Source organism: Hippocampus guttulatus, chromosome 11 (genome assembly GCF_054856545.1).
Source record: "Hippocampus guttulatus isolate MCC_2025c chromosome 11, RoL_Hgut_1.0, whole genome shotgun sequence".
NCBI classification, from domain to species: Eukaryota; Metazoa; Chordata; class Actinopteri; order Syngnathiformes; family Syngnathidae; genus Hippocampus; species Hippocampus guttulatus.
In genome coordinates, this window is record NC_141271.1 from 20,121,455 (window position 1) to 20,141,173 (window position 19,719).

The window sequence follows — 19,719 nt, forward strand, 5'->3', positions numbered from 1 at the left end:
AAATTGTCCCTAGGTGTAAGTGTGAGCGTGGATGGTTGTTCGTCTCTGTGTGCCCTGCGATTGGCTGGCAACCGGTTCAGGGTGTCCCCCGCCTACTGCCCGGAGACGGCTGGGATAGGCTCCAGCACCCCCCTCGACCCTAGTGAGGATCAAGCGGTTCGGAAATTGGATGGATGGATACTACATCTGCTTTTTTCTTTCAATGTCAAATATGCGCCTTGTGTTCCTTGCCTTGCCAATCACTGCTAAGCGATTGCAAACAATCACATTAACATTTTTTCATAGTGCGTGTGGATTACTGTAGACAAGCTCAAACATGGTATTTCTTCATTTGTGAGATCCCAAACGCTGCATTTGGAAAATGGATTTGGGTTTTGCCTCAGCAACTGCACGTGAATTGGATGGCAAAATCCCTCGCGGGAGTCACCTGCGTTAGCCGCATGGAATCACGTTTGCTTCTTATTAGACTGAAGGAGTATCAGGCACATTTCCCTAGAAAGGAACAATCATCATTTATTCGATTTGGAATACTATCCGGAAATGGTTGAGGTGATTGAAAAGGAAGCCACGAGGTGTGTCAGTGTCGCAGTAATCCGGGTAACGGATGACACGGAAACGAGGACGCCGCTGCCGCGCAGGGATGCTTAACGCCGGATTTGATTGTTTTTGAAGGTGAGCTCTCACCGTGTCAACATATGAACGGAGGCTGCGGTGACCTCTGCCTCCTGACCGCCCAAGGGAGGGTCAACTGCACTTGCCGCGGGGAACGCGTCCTCCTGGATGACAACAGCTGCGTGTGTGAGTCCGACTCCGTCACGCAGAGGCCGCCATCGCTCACCCGTAAAGTATTTGCACGAGCGGATATTGATTCCGTGACGGGGTCGTGCGTAGCGTAACCTTCGGTGTCTGCAGTCCAAGGGCGGCGAGTTTGAATCTGGGGGGGGGGGATGCATTTATCGCATTTAATCATGTATTGCATATATTATAAACATGAAACAAAAACTTGTAAAATGAACAGTTCTGCATCAAATGTCATTCATTTTCTCTCACTGCAGCGAAAAAGTCATCTTGCAACATCCACGGCGAGTTTGAATGCGGCAACGGAGAGTGCGTTAGCTACGAGCTGACCTGTGACGGAATCGCACACTGCAAAGATAAATCCGATGAAAAGATGCAGTACTGTGGTAAGTGACCCGAAGGGCGAATGGAATGCAAACATTTTTGCTGTGTTGACACCAATGAAATCCAAACACTTGCCAGACAACAGGAACTGCCGGAAGGGTTTCAAGGCGTGCTACAACCAACGCTGTGTGGCCAACAGTCACTTCTGCGACGGCATCGACGACTGCGGCGATAACTCCGATGAAGCTTTCTGCGCCAGTAAGTCAAGGCCGCCCCCGGCGCCACCAGCCAGACGCATTTGTGCCCGTATTATTCCACGCCACAAAAGCGCACGCCGCGCTAAGCCTCTCTCTTTCTAATGAGTCCTGAGATTACGGAGGATGCTCAAAAGACCAAGACCCACCCGCGCCGGACACCCCCCACCCCCAAAAGCTGCTTTTGAATGTCTGCACAATCCTTGTTGGTTCCTCGCGCAGCAGGCTGCCAACGTTTTGTTGATTTTAGCTGTGTAAGTAGCAGTCGGACTGGGGAAGGAGCGGTCGAGAGTGGTCTTCTCTCTCTCTAAGAAGTCCTTGAAAGAAACGCTGCACAAGAGGGAAAAAAAAGAGATTTGATCGCAAGGATTTTTGAAGTCCAGGCAATTCTGTTTTATGACGAGCAGAAGAATTGCCTTGATTTGAGTATTCATATGAAATATTAAGTACTGTATTTCTTGCACTATGAGTTAAACAATGTGTAAAGAAGAAAAAAAAAAAAAACATCGACATAAGTCACTCCAGAATCGACGGCGACGGCATGAACAGATTCCGAATGGATTTGAAACTTCCGCTTACTATCTTCGAAAAGGTATTCTTTTTAGTTGAAAATGGCTTACCTTCACTAAATCTTGCATCGCATTGTGGCCCGAAGTGGAATCCTGCTCCAGTTTTTCTTCTTTTTTTGGGCTGTTTGGAAAATATTTCAATGCAGCATGCTAAAGAATGTGGCAGCAATCCACCCAAAGTATTTGCCAACCGCCGAAAGAAAGTAAAAAAAAAGTTGTCACAGCAGCTCATGTGTGTTATATCACTAATTTAGCACGCGACTTCCGCCACAAAACGGATTTACTATTTACAGCTCCAAAAAGCGCACGAACCGAGCAGGATTCCACCCCTGGCCGCAATGTGACACGGGATTCGAGTTTAAAAAAAAATAAAAAATAAAAAAATGTCCATAGTTGGAAGCGTGAATTGCAAATCCAACCCAACCGCTACTTGTTTGCGGCCGTCAACACGATTAGGGAAGGGGGATTTTGGCTGCCAGTCTGATTTTATTCAAATCACACCTGAGTCAAAGTCGCAGGACCAGCCGAATTAGGAGAAAAGTCCAACTTGTAGTTGGGAAAATCCGCTCCTTGCTGCTTTTTGCATTTGCACGTGGCTTGCGAGTTGACTTTCACACCAGAGCATCCTGACATTTCATCGCATGACGTGTTAGCACGCTCACGCGACTGCACACGCCTCGCAGGCGGCGCCAAAGAGTTCGACGTAGCAGCTCGGGATTTTTATTGTCGTGCGCGGTACTTGTAATGCCACCCGTGTTATCCTTGTGAAATGCTAATTCTCTCCTCCCAGATGTCACGTGCGGCTCGTCGGAATTACCCTGCAAGGATGGGAGCTGCGTAGCCGGCGCCGCCTGGTGTAACCAGGTCATTGACTGCGCCGATGCCTCGGATGAAAAAAACTGCAGTGAGTCCTTCAGGCCGTGCCTTGCGTGGCACTTCAAAAAGGCAACATCAAGTCAAAGCGTTACCTCGAGCAATAACGATGCGCTCGCCGTTGCAATATGCGCCTGTCACTCGGATCACAGAGACCGATGCCCCCCCCCCCGACCCTCCCGAAAGCAAAGCTTCGCTCTACCTTTTTACGACCAAGGTGACAGACAGTTATTGTGCTCTTGTCGTCTTGTTTTTTGTTTTTTTGTATTCAGACCACAGCGACTGCTCTCACTATTACAAGTTGGGGGTGAAAGAGAAAGAGTTCATCCGCTGCAACTCCACTTCGCTCTGCATCCACCCCTCGTGGATCTGCGACGGCGCCAACGATTGCGGGGATTATGCCGACGAGGCCGACTGCCAGGGTGCGTCACCGGAAAAACGCACTTTGCAGGGACAGCGGCCGGCCGGGCTTTTGTGACGACGGCGTGCCACTCGCAGATCCCGCGCAGGCTTTCTCAGTCATGACAATGACCTCAATAGGCACCGAGAGATCTTCAATTAAAATCCAGACGGCTCCGGTGGCCAAAAGTCTTTTCGGACCAAAGGTCTCAAAACGCTTTGGGTCGGCGAAGCCGACCCGTTCAGAAAAATCTCATTTTTGGCTTCTCCCAGCATTTGCAGTAGGTGTGGTCTGGCAGAGAGGATTTTTATTTTTTATTTTTTTGGTTTGTTTACCTTTTGAGTCACTCGGCAGCTGAGTGGAGGCATCCCTTTCTGACCGATCAGAATGGGACTGGTCCAGCCATTCGTTTTTACGAACTTTCAGCATGATTGAACCGTATCGTGTCATTAATTCTTCAAGAAACAGTTTGATTGGCACATTGCGGTCACATGATCACAACAAGCGCCACCATAGTACAGGTTCTTGCTGCGTCCAGTCAATGGCAGTGGGATAAAAACAAAACAAAACAAAAAAGGTCAAATGACGATTTCAGGACAGCAGATCTCCACTAACACTGGATCCTTTTTATTTTTGTTCCTTGCTCCTCAAGTTTCCCAGGATCAGAAGTGCGAGGAGGGCCACTTTTCATGTCCTAGTGGGAACTGCATCTCCAGCGTGTGGCTTTGCGATGGCCAGAAAGACTGCGAAGATGGCGCCGACGAATTCCAGTGTGGTAAACGAACCAAAGTCAACTCTCTGACCCGACTAATCGATCCTTTTTCAGAACGCGATTGGACGATCGCATGTCGATCAAACAAGAATTATATTTATATATTTTTGTCGTTTGAGACACCAATTACTGTATTTTTGGGGGTACACAATATCCACCAATACTTATTTGCTTTTTGACATGATTCTGGTACATTTTTCCCCCCCTTTTAACGCAGACATGACGCATATCCCAATAGGGATAGTTGAGGGCAAAAAAAAAAACTATGACTTGCATTTTAAATTCAAGTTATATATGTTGAGCATTCAGCTGTTTACAGCGAAGAAGACTAATATCAAGCGCACGTACTTAGCGTTCAAATTATTTGCGTCGGATACTCCAAACCGTGCCCGGTTTGCTTTCCACTCTGGGCAGTTCAGAGTTGGCATTTGATTGTGTTTGATCGTACGTGTCCATTATCGTTAGAGAGGCGCGCATGACACGGCCGCGCTTGCAATTGGCTCATTCTGTGCCCAACGATGACGGCCGCGTGCTTCGTCGTTGCCTCGATCACAATAGGTAGGAATTATTCCGCAGCTTGTTCTGAATAGCATTTCGGGACGAGTCGATAGACAATACGCCCATTCGCCAGCGTTAATGATCATATAAAAAAAGCCGCAGACGCCGATAAACTGACTGCAAAGGCAAAAAGGCTTTCAGGAAAATGTCGATGCGGTTTCAAAACATTTCGAATTGCGCGTCCTCCTGGGTGGAGTCATCATTTGTCACCCGGCTGTGAATAATCTGCACTTGCTGCGGCGCTGTTCCACCTGAGAAACAAACGAAGACTGCGGCTTTGATATGTTTAACATGTGGCAGACCCGCTCCTTTTTGTCACGCGCTCCGAGCGTCTGAAGTGCAAATTTGGTTTCACGTACATCAAGTCTGCATCATCACGGTTTCCGCATTTAGCCATTTCACAGTCTTCTAAGCGCTATATTACATCTTCACAGCCAACGTCTGACAGCAAGGTAAATGCACAATAAACACGCCCGCCTCACCAGCGGGATCCGTAGCCATAATTCCGCGTCCCGTCGTCTGACCCGCAACGCGCATCTTCCCTCCGCTCTCTCATCAAAGCTCCGTCAGACTCCGGCATCCGAGAGAAAGCCACCGGTGAACGGCTCCCCGGGGGAACGCAGAGTGACTTATAGACGCACGCTCGGCGCAGATAATGACTCCGTGTGCGTTTCGACACAATGATCTCCACCATTAACCTCGAACTTTTTCCCATCAGCGCCGGGCGCTTCGTACCAAATAGATTAAAGGAAATGACTTTCGATCATCAATTCTATCCAGCTTTGATGCTAAAAAGTGCGTTGCATCGTCTCGGGCCATCATCGTTAGGTCCGTTGTATCAGCCAAGCTGTCGGACCATATTTAATGGTTCCTCTTTAGTAGACGATTCAAAAAAAAACAAAAAAACAAAGGCTAAAGTGGCAATAAATTAGCCCGACCAACCCTTCCTCATGTTACGCTGTACTGTCGCAGGATAAAAACAATCGCACATCTTTGCTCTCGGGAAGTTGGCTTAGCATAATGCTAACAAGGAATGCAAACAATGCATTACATAGAGGCGTATATTCTTTATCCTCTGCAAAGAACAGTACTGCAGGATTCAGTGAATTTGCATGTTCCGAATCACAGAAACGCTTATTAATTGAATCTTTTATGTCGTCTTGAGTGGTGCCTCTGTGCTTCTTCGCAAGAGGCGGGGCAGACTCAAACCAGGAAGTATTTGTTGTGAAAAATCAAAGTAAATATACTCAGCCCTTTTCAAGTGGGTATGCCAATTTGTCCCCAATGTTCCATTGATCCCCCCCATTCCCCCCCACCTCGCAACTGCCTTTGCAGACTCGTCATGCCTGTGGAACCAGTTTGCCTGCTCCAAAAACAAGTGCATTGCCAAACAATGGCTGTGTGATGGCGAGAACGACTGCGACGACGGCCTTGACGAGAGCGTGCAGATCTGCGGTAAATGCTCTTCGCCATGTCTGCGGGAAAGGTCACATCGGCTGCAGCAACATGACAAAAAGAAGCTGAGCAAAAAAAAAAAAACCTGTACCAAAATAATCTTAACGAGACAAGCGTCATGAGACTGCAGGCGTCTCTGATGACTCATGTGGGCATAAATAAATCTTTAACGGAGGTCCCGGAGGCACAGCTACTTTGGTGGATGAAAATGCGTGTGAGTCAAACGAGGTTGGATTCGGATTTTTCCATGCCGTGCAGTCACTGAATGGGGTGATCAATAATTGCCAACAGCTTTTCAATATGTCCACACACACTCCTTATCCTCACCTGTTTCCTCAACCTCATGTCCTTACTTCTTCCGTGTCAATCACGCCATGTTTTTGTGGTTCAATTTAAAAGGAGAATTATTTGACAGAGCAACATGTATGTTGAGCCTCAAAACCCAAATGTGACACGTCAGTTTTTCTACGCTGCCATTTATTTGGGGGAGGGGGGGGGGGTTCCATTTAGCCATGTTGGACTCGTTGGTGTGTGGTGGGCTTAAGACAAACCGCAATAGTTGAATGATTGTTTTAGTTCCCTGAGAATGAAAGGGCCTCTATGAATTCAGAATATTCCGCGACAAGCAAAGCCCACTTCAACGACACTTTTCCGGGTTACTTCGGTACTCAATTTCTTGCATTCATGGTCTGAAATTTGTTTGGAATACAAATATTTACTGTGCTGTAATTTGACCTTGACTGCTGTCGTTGGAGCAATTTTTCCAGTTTAAAATTTGTTGGTTTTTTTTCTTTTTTTTTCCAGGCGCAGTGACATGCGCTCCAGGGCTGTTCAGCTGCCCTGGTTCATATGCTTGTGTTCCAAAACGCTGGCTCTGTGATGGCGAAAGAGACTGTCCCGACGGGAGTGATGAACTTTCTGCAGCTGGCTGTGGTAAACTCAACACTTGTCGTCCGAGAAGTTGACCTGGTCACCGCAGCCGTTTCTAGAACCCGGCTTTCGATTGCTCTTTTGGAGGCATTTGTCGACATGACCACCAACAACTTGAGTATTATGCGTGATGCGGCTCTGAATTTATAGATTTTTTTTCTGCTGATGCACTTGAAATGTCAACAACCCAAATTGTACTATAATGCTAACCTAGCAATTTATCACATCTTGACCTGCGTCGCTTGCGATCGATCAAAATGGAATCTTTGTGAGGATCTCCAGCCGCGCATCATTCTTGTTGCAGCTCTCTTTTTATTTATTTATCTTTCCCCGGATCTTTTTGTCCTGGAAGCTATTATTAAGTAGAGGGGAAAAAAATGATCGCTAACCCTTTTGAGGTGCACATTTTCTTCTTGAAGTTGAAATCCACTGAGATGCGGCAATAAAGGATGCCACCCAGCAGCCTTTAAATATTGAGCACTTTGCCGTTTTTCGGCGGATTTACATCGTGAGCGATCCTCACTCAGCATTCCCGCAAAAATCCCACATGGAAAGCGTCGCTAAGCCATGTGCACGTCGCCCATGCCACGCAGTCGGACGGGACGTTAACTCATTCAGTACCAGCCAATTCTAGACTAAGTCTGAAAAGACGTTTAAAAACGTCTTTGGGAGCGAATGAGTTAATGGGGCCTTTGAACCCGAACCGCTTTGTGATGAAAGGCCAAGATTCGGTAACCATGACGACAAAGACCCCAGCAGATTCCGATTGTAATGTCACCCGGGCCCGCTTGTGCTCGTGCATTTTAGCACCCAACAACACGTGCGACGACAGCTCCTTCCGCTGCCACAACAAAGCCTGCATCCCCCGGCGATTTGTCTGCGACCACGATGACGACTGCGGCGACGGCTCCGACGAGTCCGTGGAATGCGGCAAGTCCCTTTCGCTCTTCCTATTCACCCGCCGTTTTAGACGGCGACCTCATTTGCATGCGCTCGGCGTGTTGTCTTCCATTACGATTTTTAATAGGAGAGCCTAATGACATCTTGAGGCTGCAAAAACGACGAGCAAAATTAAGCCCAGATGAGTGACGGCGCTTGGTGCCAGCAAACGAACACCTGCTTGCGACAATCTTTATAAATCACGGCATTTACGTTGAGATTTATTGCCGCTTTAAACGAAATGCGCAATCCGTCATCAAATATTTTCACATCTTATTGCGCGTCATTTAACTCAACGCCGCATTTCTTACTGCCGAAAGAAAACACACTTCAATATACACCGTTAGGTTGTTTGCGGATAGAAGCATACTCGTTGCGTTCGGGCGATTGCTGCTGAGGTGGCTGTACGGTCAGGAGGAGGCGGGGGCAAGTGGCTGCGTCGTATCCGCCACACGCATGCAGCGAGTAGATCAAATCATACGCAGTACAACGGTTCTCCGCAGGAACTGAAGCCACAAATCCACTTTAGGAATTGGCAACTTGTCAAACGAGGGATGGAAAGCGAGCGCATCCGAGCTTCATCTGAGACCTTCGGCTTGGAATGCGTTTACCTTCCCAACGCGCGGCACTTTCCCGCTGTGCTGAGGACTGTTACGCAGTATTTATCTTTGAGTTGTGGATGGTTGTTTTGAAAGTATTATTTTTGTAGAATTTTTTTTTAAATCCACAGTACTTCCTTTTTTTCGTCATGCACCACAAAGAAACCCACCAAATCTTTTTTTTTAAATGAATACTATAATCAATAAAAACAAAACTAACAAACTATAACTGAAGCTGACTACATTTGTAAAAAGCAAACAAAAATGAAGCAAAGTTCAAAAAGAACTAAAAACTAACCTTGATGAAGATAGCTGAAAAAAACCCCCCAAAAACTTGTTTGCTCCCATCCCAGCGCCGTTGAACGATTAGCCAATTGCCTGCGGCGGCTTTATTTAGCGGAACGGCGAAGGCTGTTAAACTGACTTCAGTGTGCAGCCTGCAGAAAACGTGTCCGTCCATCTTTCTCCAGTCTACCGCTCATGCGGCTCCGGAGAGTTCCGCTGCGGCGACGGTCGCTGTCTTCTCAGCGCGCAGTGGGAGTGCGACGGCTACGCCGACTGCCCCGACCGCTCGGATGAACTGCCCCTGAACCTCAAATGTCTGGCCGCGGGTAAGACCGCTCTTTGACTCTCACCTGGAACCTTTTGAACAGAGTTACGGGCAGCGCCCGCAAAGTGATGAGGACAAGGCGAAGGGAACAAAAGCCGCTGCAGCCAGCAGGCGCGCGTCCCCGACTCGAATGAAACGGTCAAGGTCACGCGTCGGGACAGAAACACCCCGCCGACTTTTCCGAGGAATTTATCGCCTACGCTACCGTGTCCGACTCTTTTCAGGAAGTTTGTGCAACGGCTCCTTTTTCATGTGCTCCAACGGACGCTGCATTTCCGAGGGCAATCTCTGTGACGGGAGAGATGACTGCGGCGACCAGTCGGATGAGAGAAACTGCAACGTGAACGAGTGCTTGAATCGACGTGTTAGCCGGTGCACGCAGGACTGCCAGGATCTTCCTGTCGGGTACAAGGTAAGAGCCCGGTTGACTCCGGGAAGCTCTCGCAATTGGCCGAGGTCACGGGGAGGTTAAGCCCTTCGCAGATGACCTTTGGCAAAAAAGGCGGGGCGCATACGACACAGGCCGTCGGTGGCAGTAAACGGTTGATCACCAGTTGATGTTAATCAATGTCCACTGCTGTGATTGTTTTCATCGGGGTGTGTTTTTTTCCAAATCATCAAAATTCGATTCATCCTCCAGCCCACTGGTGTCAAACTCAAGGCCCGGGGGTCAGATCCGGCCCGCCAGGTCATTTTATTTGGTCCGTGAAAGCAATTCATGTGTTTCAACTTGCTAAAATCTCTACCAAAATGTGAAATTATCATGTGTAATAAATAACGTGGAGATTTTGCAATAATTTTGTGACACAGTTTACACTCACTTGAACAAGAATTGAACAAACTACAATAATTGACTTGACTAATTACAAAACTAGTCATCTATTAATTTGTTGTGCGCAACTAACAATTTTGTGGTTTCACTGACATAAGGGCCCTCCGAGGGAAGACGTAACTCCAAATTGGCCCGCGACTAAATTGAGTTTGACACCCCTGCTCCAGCCCGTGCAGGGCTCCCCAATTTTCTACGTGAACTGATTTCTAGAAATGAATTTAGGACACTAGGGCGTGTGGATCCATTCCAGCTCTGCGATCATGAAATAGGTTATGCCCCCCTTAGGCGCGATAATCCAAATTGGGATGACTCAGCGCAATCTGGCCGGACGCTTAGTAAGTTCGTCTTTCTCCCTTCCAGCAGCGCCGTGAAATCATTGCCCCCCCCCCCATTGTATGCTTTTGTCTCGCCATTGACTCGATTTGTGGAAATAGACCAAGGAAAACAAGCCGGCCTTGTGTATTTGACTGTATTTGACAATGATGAATGGCTCCGCTGTTGTCGCATGCTATTGATGCTCTTAACGTTTCTGCGGTCGCAGAGTCAAAGAGTTGAATGGTTCGCTGTGACAATTCACTTCTGTGATAGCATTTGGAGCTGTTCAGCTCTTCGTGTTTCCTGACTTCCAAGGTCTACTCGAGGTACCCCGGGTGGATCGTATACATGCAGGATGCGCACGGTGGCTATTGAACTCATGCAAAATCCGGCCCAACATTGAACAAATAAAAGTGGGAGGGGCATGCAATGCATTGACTTTTCAAATAACCTTGAATCTTGCGAGGGTGGTTTCATGACATGCCAACACCCTTCGGCCCATTCCTGGTGTGTGATGTCAGGGGTGGAATCCGGGTCAAGGCCACATCCGACTGGAGCCTTGGCCATCGCTGCCGTCACACTGTGAATGTTTATGCCTTCATCCCTGGATTTGCCTCCTCCTCCTCCTCCTCCTCCTCCGCTTCTGGTTGCCCAAGATGCGGCTTGCTGTGGCCAAAAAGAAGCTGAAAGCGCAATAAACTTGCGCTTTCCTGCGGCGACAGGGTCAGAACCGGACAGGGTGCACATCAATGTAGACCTTTATCTCAAACGTTTGCGGTCTCAGCAGTAGACCAGAGACTGGCCAGCCAAAAGGCTTTTCAAGGAGCTGATGCAAGCCCTTTGAAGTAATTCTTCGCACGTTGGGACTCACGAGTGTTGCATCTGCGTCACCGTCGTCACACGATGTCGCGCTTGCATCGCTCGGACCGCCCGTTCGTCTAATTACACTTCTGCCCTCAGTGCAAATGCTGGCCCGGTTTCCACTTGAAGGATGACGGGAGGACATGCGTGGACGTGGACGAATGCTCCGCCACCGTGCCCTGCAGCCAGCGCTGCATCAACACCTACGGCTCCTACAAGTGCTTGTGTGTGGACGGATACGAAGCCCTGGAGCGCAAGCCCAACGTTTGCAAGGCTGCATCGGGTGAGCAGAGTGTGGGCTTTTCCTTTTCGTTAGACGATCCCGATTCCAGTCTCAGCGGCGCAGCAATTGTGCGCCTTTCTTCATTTCAGCCGAAGAGCCTTTTCTTATCATGGCCGACCACCACGAGATTCGCAAGCTGAGCGCGGACGGCTCCAATTATACCATCTTGAAACAGGTGAGGAAAAAAAATAGTACTGTGAACCTGTTTGTGGGTGTCTTTTTTTAGTTGAAAAATCGATGATGCAATAACAAAGTAGTAAATGGCGGCATGGAATTCCTTTTGAAGTGACACATTTCATGTGAGAGGCTAAAGAAGCAAATAGCGACCGAGTGTTGGGAGTGTTGGGAGTGTTGCGCATGAGCTACTGACACGGCAGTCTGACCAAGATTCCAAATAGCGGGTGCTGAATTTGGTGTTCGCTCACTGTGACGGATTCTGTCGGCAGCTGGTGTAAAAGTGGTGATACTCAAAAGAGGCTTTTGCGCACTGTAGGCATGACAAAATTGAAAAATCACATCGCGCTTGCTCGGTTCGTCTGTGTTCATGTAAGCCTCTTACAACCGGTTTGTCAGCAGAGACTCCCCACGCTTCACTTTTTAGCCACAGGTAAAATAAAAGGTCTCGCTTTTAGGATTGGACAAAATTAGCCTTTCGGAAATGTGTCACTCAAGATCAAAGGTGGTTTGTCTCCTATTTAGGCGTGTGAATTAAAAAAAGGGTGACGCTTTTTGGAGCGCTCTACTTAATGACAAGCTTGTCGTTAACTTTGCAGTCGGAAGGTTCTATACTTTCCACGGGCAGACTTAAAATGTGGTTCTGAGCATGCTGATAAAAGCCTCGTGCTGATTTAATCTCAACAGATGATATTTGGAGTAGCGCGACGTTCCCGAGGGGCACTTTGGCGCCTGTCTGCGAAGGTGTTGATGATCTGATGAAGATGTCTCATTTCACCTGCCGGATTATCTGACACCTTTTCAAGGGAGCCTCGGAGTGAGACCGAGCGGTGGGAGGGGGGTGCGTTTTTCAGACTGTCTGAGTGACAATGAGGTCCTGCGAGCAGGCTGGAGGCGTCAGACTCGCGCCGCCGCATCGATTGGACTCAACGTGCTATTCCAGCGGGCAACATTAAACGGGGCATCTTAAAATGCTTAAACGCAACGCATTGGGATTCTTTTTTTTCAACATGTGTAGCAGTTCCCAGATAGCATCATAATAATAATAACAACGATTCATCTGTGACGTGCTTCTGTCAAGGCTAAAAGTATATTTATGCAGTTTATATATAATTTCCTGTTTTGAAGGGGCGGTCCTATCCCACGCAAAAAAAAAAAAAAAAAAAAGCCACTGTCGTCCACTCGGCCCCGCACGCGTCCCGCTGCGGCCCATGCTGGCTACAGCTTATGTTACCATGGCAACCAGCTCGAGCAGCTACTTATTCTCATGCAGCCCAAACTGTGAAGAGCAAAAAGGAGCCCCCATGAATGAAAAGTCTGTGTTTTCACACGTGGATGCAGTACTTCATCACCAAGCTGCCACATTGCCTGTTTTGAAGACAGGTTTTCAAATCCTTTCCATCCAAGTTTCTGTATCCTCGATTTCTACCGATTCAATTGCGTCTGACTTCGGTCCCAAAAAGGAAAACGCAACAACATGACATGAGTTGTACTTTTTGTGTGATTGCCAGGGCCTGAACAACATCGTACACATCGACTTTGACTACAAGAAAGAATTCATCTATTGGGTGGACTCATCCCGGCCCAGTGGGAGGAAGATCAACAGGATGCGACTCAATGGCAGCGATCTGAAGGTAACGTTGAATCGGGTTTCGATTTTAGTTTCTCACGATTAAATTCAGCTGTGTAAGAGAAAAACTTCTTAGGGAGATTTCTGCGCAAAAGGACAATTGTTTTTTTTTTTTTTTTAAACTTCAACAATACATTTCTAAAGTCCCACAATCAGATCCGAATAAATGCAGCAATCTAACAAGCAGTAAACACATCAACTTGATTTATCCAAGAAAGTGGCTCGACGTCACCCACTGCACTCTGCATCTCATTCGCATCGGGCCTGAGTGGAGGGGGGGGGGGGGGGGGGCGGCACTCACTCAGCTCATTTGCTCCTTTACGTTTGAACCATGATTGCGCAAGAGGACAGAGTGTCTGAAAACAAGATTCTCAAATAAGTTAATTAAAAAGAGCCAATTCTACCACTAAGCGTGACATGAGTACTACAGCCAGATAGGCCTCGTCACAATAGAATTTATCTGAACGCTGAAATGAAATTGATGACTTTTCTTTGCAAGCCTCTCAACAGGCTCCTCATCAGTCTCAATTCTTCCCCGTAGAACGCTCGCTCTCCTTTGGGTTCGACCTGCCAATGGTTTTCTTTCAACCATCTGGCAGAAACGTAGTTCATCATTTGCTGAATGATTTTAAAGTGTATGCGAGAAGGCGTCAAAATCCCTTCACGCGCCCTACTGACTCGCTCTCATTCACTCAAATGGACCCGATGATGTGTGTGCGCCGCTCGCAAAAAAAAAAAAATGTAACTACAAGCTTCAGTACTTCATCCACAGGTCCGTATGAAATTGTAAATCTGGTTAAGTACTGTTGTAAAACGCAATCTATATGAACTGTATTGCTTTGGCGGCGGGCGTCTGTCTCAGCTGCTTTAACCGTGAAATTGAGTTTTCACCTGTGTAAAAGCTTCTCCGCATTCGGTAGGCGTCGCCGCATGCAGAAAACAGAAAACACTTTGAAAATGTGAGCGACGCCACATCTGATGAAAGAAATCGGCATGAGCGTCGTTAAAGTTGGCGTCCAAGTTGACTACGTTTTTAAATCAGAGTGACGTGTTTTGGCCGAACTGAAAGTATTTGCTGTCAGGATTGAACAGCTTCAACGTTAGCAATGGCCGACCCCCACCGAGCACATCTGGGAGACCAAATCTTTCTGAAAACGCACACACGGCACAGGCTCATCGGCCGTTTGCTCACTTTGAAAATGCTCAAATTCTGCCCAATTATTAGTCTGCGTTTCCACCACTTCACCAGGTAAAATCCTTTGTGTGTTTTTTTTTTTAAATAAATGTCATCTTCATGCTGCCTGAGGTGTTTTTGAAGATACTTAACAATGAAGGACATGTTCGTGTTTTGATTTTGCGGTTGCAATTGGCGTGTTGGTTGACAGCCTAGTGGGTTGCCAAGACGCGATATTTCCTTGGTAATGACGAGAGAGAAAGCCTCAAAGCGCATCATGTTGTTTAATGGCAGCCACAGCGCTGTGTTCACGACATCTGCGATATCTGCCAGCTGGCGAGATTTATTGGGAGATTGATGGCACTCCCACAAACTTACTCCCTTTTTTTTCCCCCATCATTGTATATCTTCCGTCACTTCTGAGCTAATCACTCACAAAGCGGTTGCCAAACCCTGCGTCTCGTGCCGGGGGGCACATCTGCTTCAAGAATAAGATGCGCGCTTACACAGATGGGATGGCGACCGATGGAAGGTGGACGCTTTGCCTTACAATTCCCGACTGGCTTAAGATCACAATTTGTGTTTGATAATTGCGGGGCGGCACGCGTCCTTTAACTGGTGCATTCCGGAGACATTTCCAGCACGCTGGGTGGAGTGTCTCAAATGTTCACGTCAACTTGCACGGGTGCAGGATGAGAACAAAGCGACTTTTGTAAGATCACCTTCACACGCCACTGAAAGTATCCCTTTTTTTATTTCCTCAGCTAAAATACGATCTGAATAAAATCAGATTACGGAAGAGTTGAATATTTACATCCTTCCTATCATCTGTCTGGTTTTTTTCTGCCTTGAAATGACTTGCGCAGCGCACCTGTGGTTTCTAATTTGAGACTCTGTATGTGCCGTACACGATTCTTCCTGGTTCAAATAACATATGTTAGCTCGCTGTGAGATCTGTAAGTGGCTGTGTGAGTCCTAAAAGAAGCGTGATTGTCTTGATGTGTATTTTATAATAGCATTTAGTCGCCCGTAGTGGTTACAGTCTGACATTTATCACCCGACTCACGGGCTCGCTTTTCATTTCTTTTATCTTGCAGCGATTTTCCTTTTTTTTTGGGGGGGGGGGGGGTCAGTTTCCATCACACTTTGCCCGCCGACCACCAGCATGCGCGGAATACCAAGAAGAAATAAGCAAAATGGGAGAATAAAAGGGGAAAAGACAAATGTTGCAAACACAACAGCAGGTCACAGAGGCATCAGAAACACTGAAGCCCGCCAGAGAAGAAATTACTGCCCTTAGAAGTATTGATCACGCCCGACGATATCGACGCTGGTCCCCAACTGGTTTTGAATCAAAATGTTTCATTCTGGTCGGCGTACACCGCCGACAAACAAATTACCTTTACTGTGGGCATTCGTACGTATTTTGAAAGACGGCTTGTGTTTTGTTTTTGTTTTGTTTTTTAATGCGCCGCAATTAGACTCTACCGCAACAAATGTGAAGTTACGCGAGCCACTACTTTGTTTGTGTGTTTGTTTTATATCCCTTCAAGCGTGTCCCGGTAAGACGCTGTCAGCCTGTTTTTGTGTTCTCAGATCGTCCACAAAACAGCCGTTCCCAGCGCCTTGGCGGTAGACTGGATCGGAAAGAATCTTTATTGGTGTGACGCCGAAAAGAAAACGCTGGAAGTGTCCAAGGCCAACGGTCTCTACCCGACTGTGCTGGTGGGCTCGGGCCTCAAGAACCCCAGCGATCTGGCGCTGGACCCTCAGACAGGGTAGGCGCATTGAAGGACGGCGATTGGCTGCGTCTCGACTCCTTGATTTTCCTCTCCCGGCTTGAAAATGTCACGTCGTCGAGAAGCGGTTCGGGCACTGAACTCTCGTGTTCTACTGACTAGGTATGTGTTCTGGGTAGACTGTTGTGAACCGCCACACATCGGACGCATGGGCATGGATGGCCACGGGCAAAGGGTAATCATCGACAAGGAGATCTATAGTCCCACCGCTCTGGCCATTGATTATACCACCAAGAGGCTCTATTGGGCAGATGACAACCATATCCTGTTCGCCAATATGGAAGGCTCCCAGAGGCACAGAGGTGAGTTGTCGTGATCCGATTGTTTTTGTCTTCGGGGGGTCGTCGTTCTGCTTCCACGCTCCCGTTTGTGTGAGAAATCGGGTTTTTGCCTAGGTTCGTCTGTTTGCATATCACCCTCCTACAACTGGTTTGTCAGCAGAGACTCCCCACGCTTCACTTTTTAGCCACAAGTAAATAAAAGGTCTCACTTTTAGGATTGGACAAAATTAGCATATTGAAAATGTGTCACTGAAAATCAAAGGTGGTTTGCCTCCTATTTAGGTGTGTGAAAAAAAAAATGGTGAAGCTTTTTGGAGCGGCTGTTTTTGCCTGTGCAAGCCTTGAGTCAATCAGGCCCGCCGTATTGATGCTAATAGCAGTTTCCGCTAAATAAACACAGGCCGCACGTTTTGGCGTGAGGAGAATGTTTACCTCGGCGAGTCGTAATCATCGATGTTGAGCAAGCCCGTCTGCGCCTTCCCCAGTGTCGTCTGATCACATCCAAGGGGTAATGGCGCTGACCTTGTTTGAGGACTTCATCTACTGGACGGACGGCAAATCCAAATCACTGCGGCGAGTTCACAAGACGACGGGCTCTCAAGGCCTGGAGCTCCTCAACTCTTGGCAGGCCATCAAATCCATCAAGGTCTACCACTCCCTGCGCCAGCCCGAAGGTACAAAGTCCATCTGGCGCTTGGGTTCACGGTCTCCTTGAGATGCTTTCGCGCACAGTCTCGTAATTGCGTGTGTTTGCGCACGTGTCGCCTCTTCGCAGTGCCCAAGCACCAGTGTCAGATTGCAAACGGAGGTTGCAGCCACCTGTGTCTGCTGTCCCCCGGCGGGGGACACAAATGTGCCTGTCCCAGTAATTTCTACCTCGCTGCGGACAACAAGACCTGTCTGTCCAACTGCACCTCCAGTCAGGTCAGCAACGTGTCTTTGCCGTTTCAGCCGGACGATGTGATTTTTCCATCCTCGGCTTCCCCCAAAGGCACACATGCCCGCCTTTGCTTTATTTCTTTTTTTGCTCTTCTTCATTCCTGCTCTGTTGGCCCCATGAAGTGCTCGTGTATTGATTTGTGGTTTTGCTTTGAAGACCGCTGAAACCAAAATGGCGCGTTCGTGTCGGCTCCGCTCACGTTCTTCCGTTTTCACCTGCGCTCCGCTTTGTACGAACAGTTTCGCTGCGGGACGGATGAGTGCATCCCTTTCTGGTGGAAATGTGACACGGTGGACGACTGCGGGGACGGATCGGATGAACCCGCTGATTGCCGTGAGTACATTTTGTTTCAAAACTCATTTGTTCATAATCGTCACCGAGCCGTAAATAGAAAACATTGAGATGAAGAACAGGATGTGTGGCGTGACTGAGCACGTCGCCCCCAACAGTTCTTTTCTTGCACATTTGTGAGTTGACATCTTTTCGAAGGCCATCGCGCAGCATACGCTGCCTCTAAATGCTGACATTATAAAGATTTCTATTTCTATGACCGTAGCGGAATTCAAATGCCAGCCAGGACGTTTTCAGTGCGGCACCGGTCTCTGCGCCCTTCCCCCTTTCATCTGCGACGGCGAGAATGACTGCGGCGACAACTCGGATGAAGCCAACTGCGGTGAGTGAGCCAACCGCTGATCACATCAAAGACGCGAAATTCCTTCATTTCATTTCAGTCGCTCCAAGCTTTCGCCCACAATACCCTTCAGTGCCACGCGTCGAGGTAACACTTTAGTGCTCATGACAAATGAGACAATGAACCCCTCCCCCCCCCACCCCAATGGGAAAAACAGAATCGAAACAAGACTTGAGTTTCCGTGCCACCTTGCCCTGTCTCTAAAGCTCCCTCGACATGCAAAGATGCCAAATAATCATGGGACGTTTTCTTTTTTTTTTTTTTCCAGAGACGTACATTTGCCTGTCAGGCCAGTTCAAGTGCCTCAGGAAACAAAAATGTATTCCTCTCAATCTGCGCTGCAACGGTCAAGACGACTGCGGCGATGGAGAAGACGAGACGGACTGCCGTAAGTTTCACCGGAGTGAAACGCGTTTCCACGTGCACACTTCAAGCAGCTTGCTCTCACGACAACTTCATCCTATGAGTTCAATTTTTTTTGGGGGCGGGGGCACTTTGCAAAATACCAGTTGATTGCAATAAAAACATTGCACTGATGCATGAACGTTTCACGAACGGTGAACTTTATCCATGTTCTCACCACCGCACTGCTTTCGCACGCCACCTCGCCACCTGGGATGGCCGAATTGTATACTCAAGCAATGTATGAACTAGGATCGGATCAAAAGCCACGCAGGCCATCGAGTGGTGATGTACCACAATGAAATCATTCCCGAAGCCTTGATACATACTGAACAGCTGCTTTATTCAAAAAATTTTTTTAATTAAAAATACAGAATTTTACGTTTTGGCAATAAATAATTGGGCTTTTGCAAACCTCATTTTACGTAACAACCGTCCAGACTCTGCTACCTCCCTAAAAAAAGAAACTGAGACGCTGAATAGTTTTAACAGGATAAAACAAATGCTTGTCAAAATTGCAGGTCTGTTTTATTCATTGTCTCCCCCCCCCCCCCCCCTCCAGAATAATCCAAATGGATTTAAAGCATTTGGAGAAGCGCTCTTTCAATACTTTGGAGACAATTGGGTAATTGTCTCCGCGTCTGAGTATCACTCTGCGTTGCCGCCTTTCCTATTGCGACATTTGTCTTGCGTGTGATTGCGATAGAGGTGACAGCGAGGGGGAATGACAACGGAAAGGCGTTCAGAAGGAAAAAGAATTGATGGGGAAAAAAATTGCTCTAATTAGGGTGAAAATAGTCACTCCCACAGACCGGATGTGATTTTTGAATGCGGTGTTGCGATTAAACCTGCGGCAGCAAATATTAAAATGTTGTTGGAGACATTGCGAGTTTAGGACAACCTCCATCCGTTTTTTTGAAATTACTCGGATATGTCCAATAACAACAATGACTTCTACCAGTCCCATTCCGGTCTCTCTCTCTCTCTTTCTTTCTTTCTTTCTTTGGGCAGCTGAGAGCACATGCTCGTCTGACCAGTTCCAGTGCAAGGCCACCATGCACTGCATCTCCAAGCTCTGGGTCTGCGATGAGGACCCCGACTGCGCCGACGGGTCAGACGAGGCTAATTGCGGTGAGTTGCGCAAAATCCACTTAACCATAAATCACAACATCCCACTTCCCTCGGTCAGAGCTGGGTTGCAACGTGATTTAAACGGAATCAATTTTACACTCGGCTTCCCCCTCACTCAGACCCGC

The 19,719-nt window shown here is 47.8% G+C and overlaps 1 protein-coding gene across 12 annotated transcripts in view; it reads left to right on the plus strand.

Moving 5' to 3' along the window:
- Positions 1–19,719, plus strand: part of lrp1bb (low density lipoprotein receptor-related protein 1Bb) — a 181,760-nt gene that overhangs the window by 130,194 nt on the left and 31,847 nt on the right. For all 12 annotated transcript variants that reach the window (XR_015102280.1, XR_015102281.1, XM_086123849.1 and 9 more), the window contains 22 exons: positions 673–798; positions 1,056–1,184; positions 1,261–1,380; positions 2,736–2,849; positions 3,091–3,240; positions 3,871–3,993; positions 5,884–6,003; positions 6,808–6,936; positions 7,741–7,863; positions 8,942–9,082; positions 9,306–9,493; positions 11,189–11,372; positions 11,462–11,547; positions 13,058–13,180; positions 15,947–16,128; positions 16,252–16,451; positions 16,916–17,104; positions 17,206–17,354; positions 17,610–17,703; positions 17,927–18,043; positions 18,330–18,449; positions 19,475–19,594. Coding sequence is in view for 10 of the 12 variants with exons in the window: in XM_086123849.1 (XP_085979975.1) it covers positions 673–798; positions 1,056–1,184; positions 1,261–1,380; positions 2,736–2,849; positions 3,091–3,240; positions 3,871–3,993; positions 5,884–6,003; positions 6,808–6,936; positions 7,741–7,863; positions 8,942–9,082; positions 9,306–9,493; positions 11,189–11,372; positions 11,462–11,547; positions 13,058–13,180; positions 15,947–16,128; positions 16,252–16,451; positions 16,916–17,104; positions 17,206–17,354; positions 17,610–17,703; positions 17,927–18,043; positions 18,330–18,449; positions 19,475–19,594 (3,027 nt within the window). In the remaining 2 variants the exon portion in view is untranslated. The remainder of the gene's footprint in view (positions 1–672; positions 799–1,055; positions 1,185–1,260; positions 1,381–2,735; positions 2,850–3,090; positions 3,241–3,870; positions 3,994–5,883; positions 6,004–6,807; positions 6,937–7,740; positions 7,864–8,941; positions 9,083–9,305; positions 9,494–11,188; positions 11,373–11,461; positions 11,548–13,057; positions 13,181–15,946; positions 16,129–16,251; positions 16,452–16,915; positions 17,105–17,205; positions 17,355–17,609; positions 17,704–17,926; positions 18,044–18,329; positions 18,450–19,474; positions 19,595–19,719) is intronic.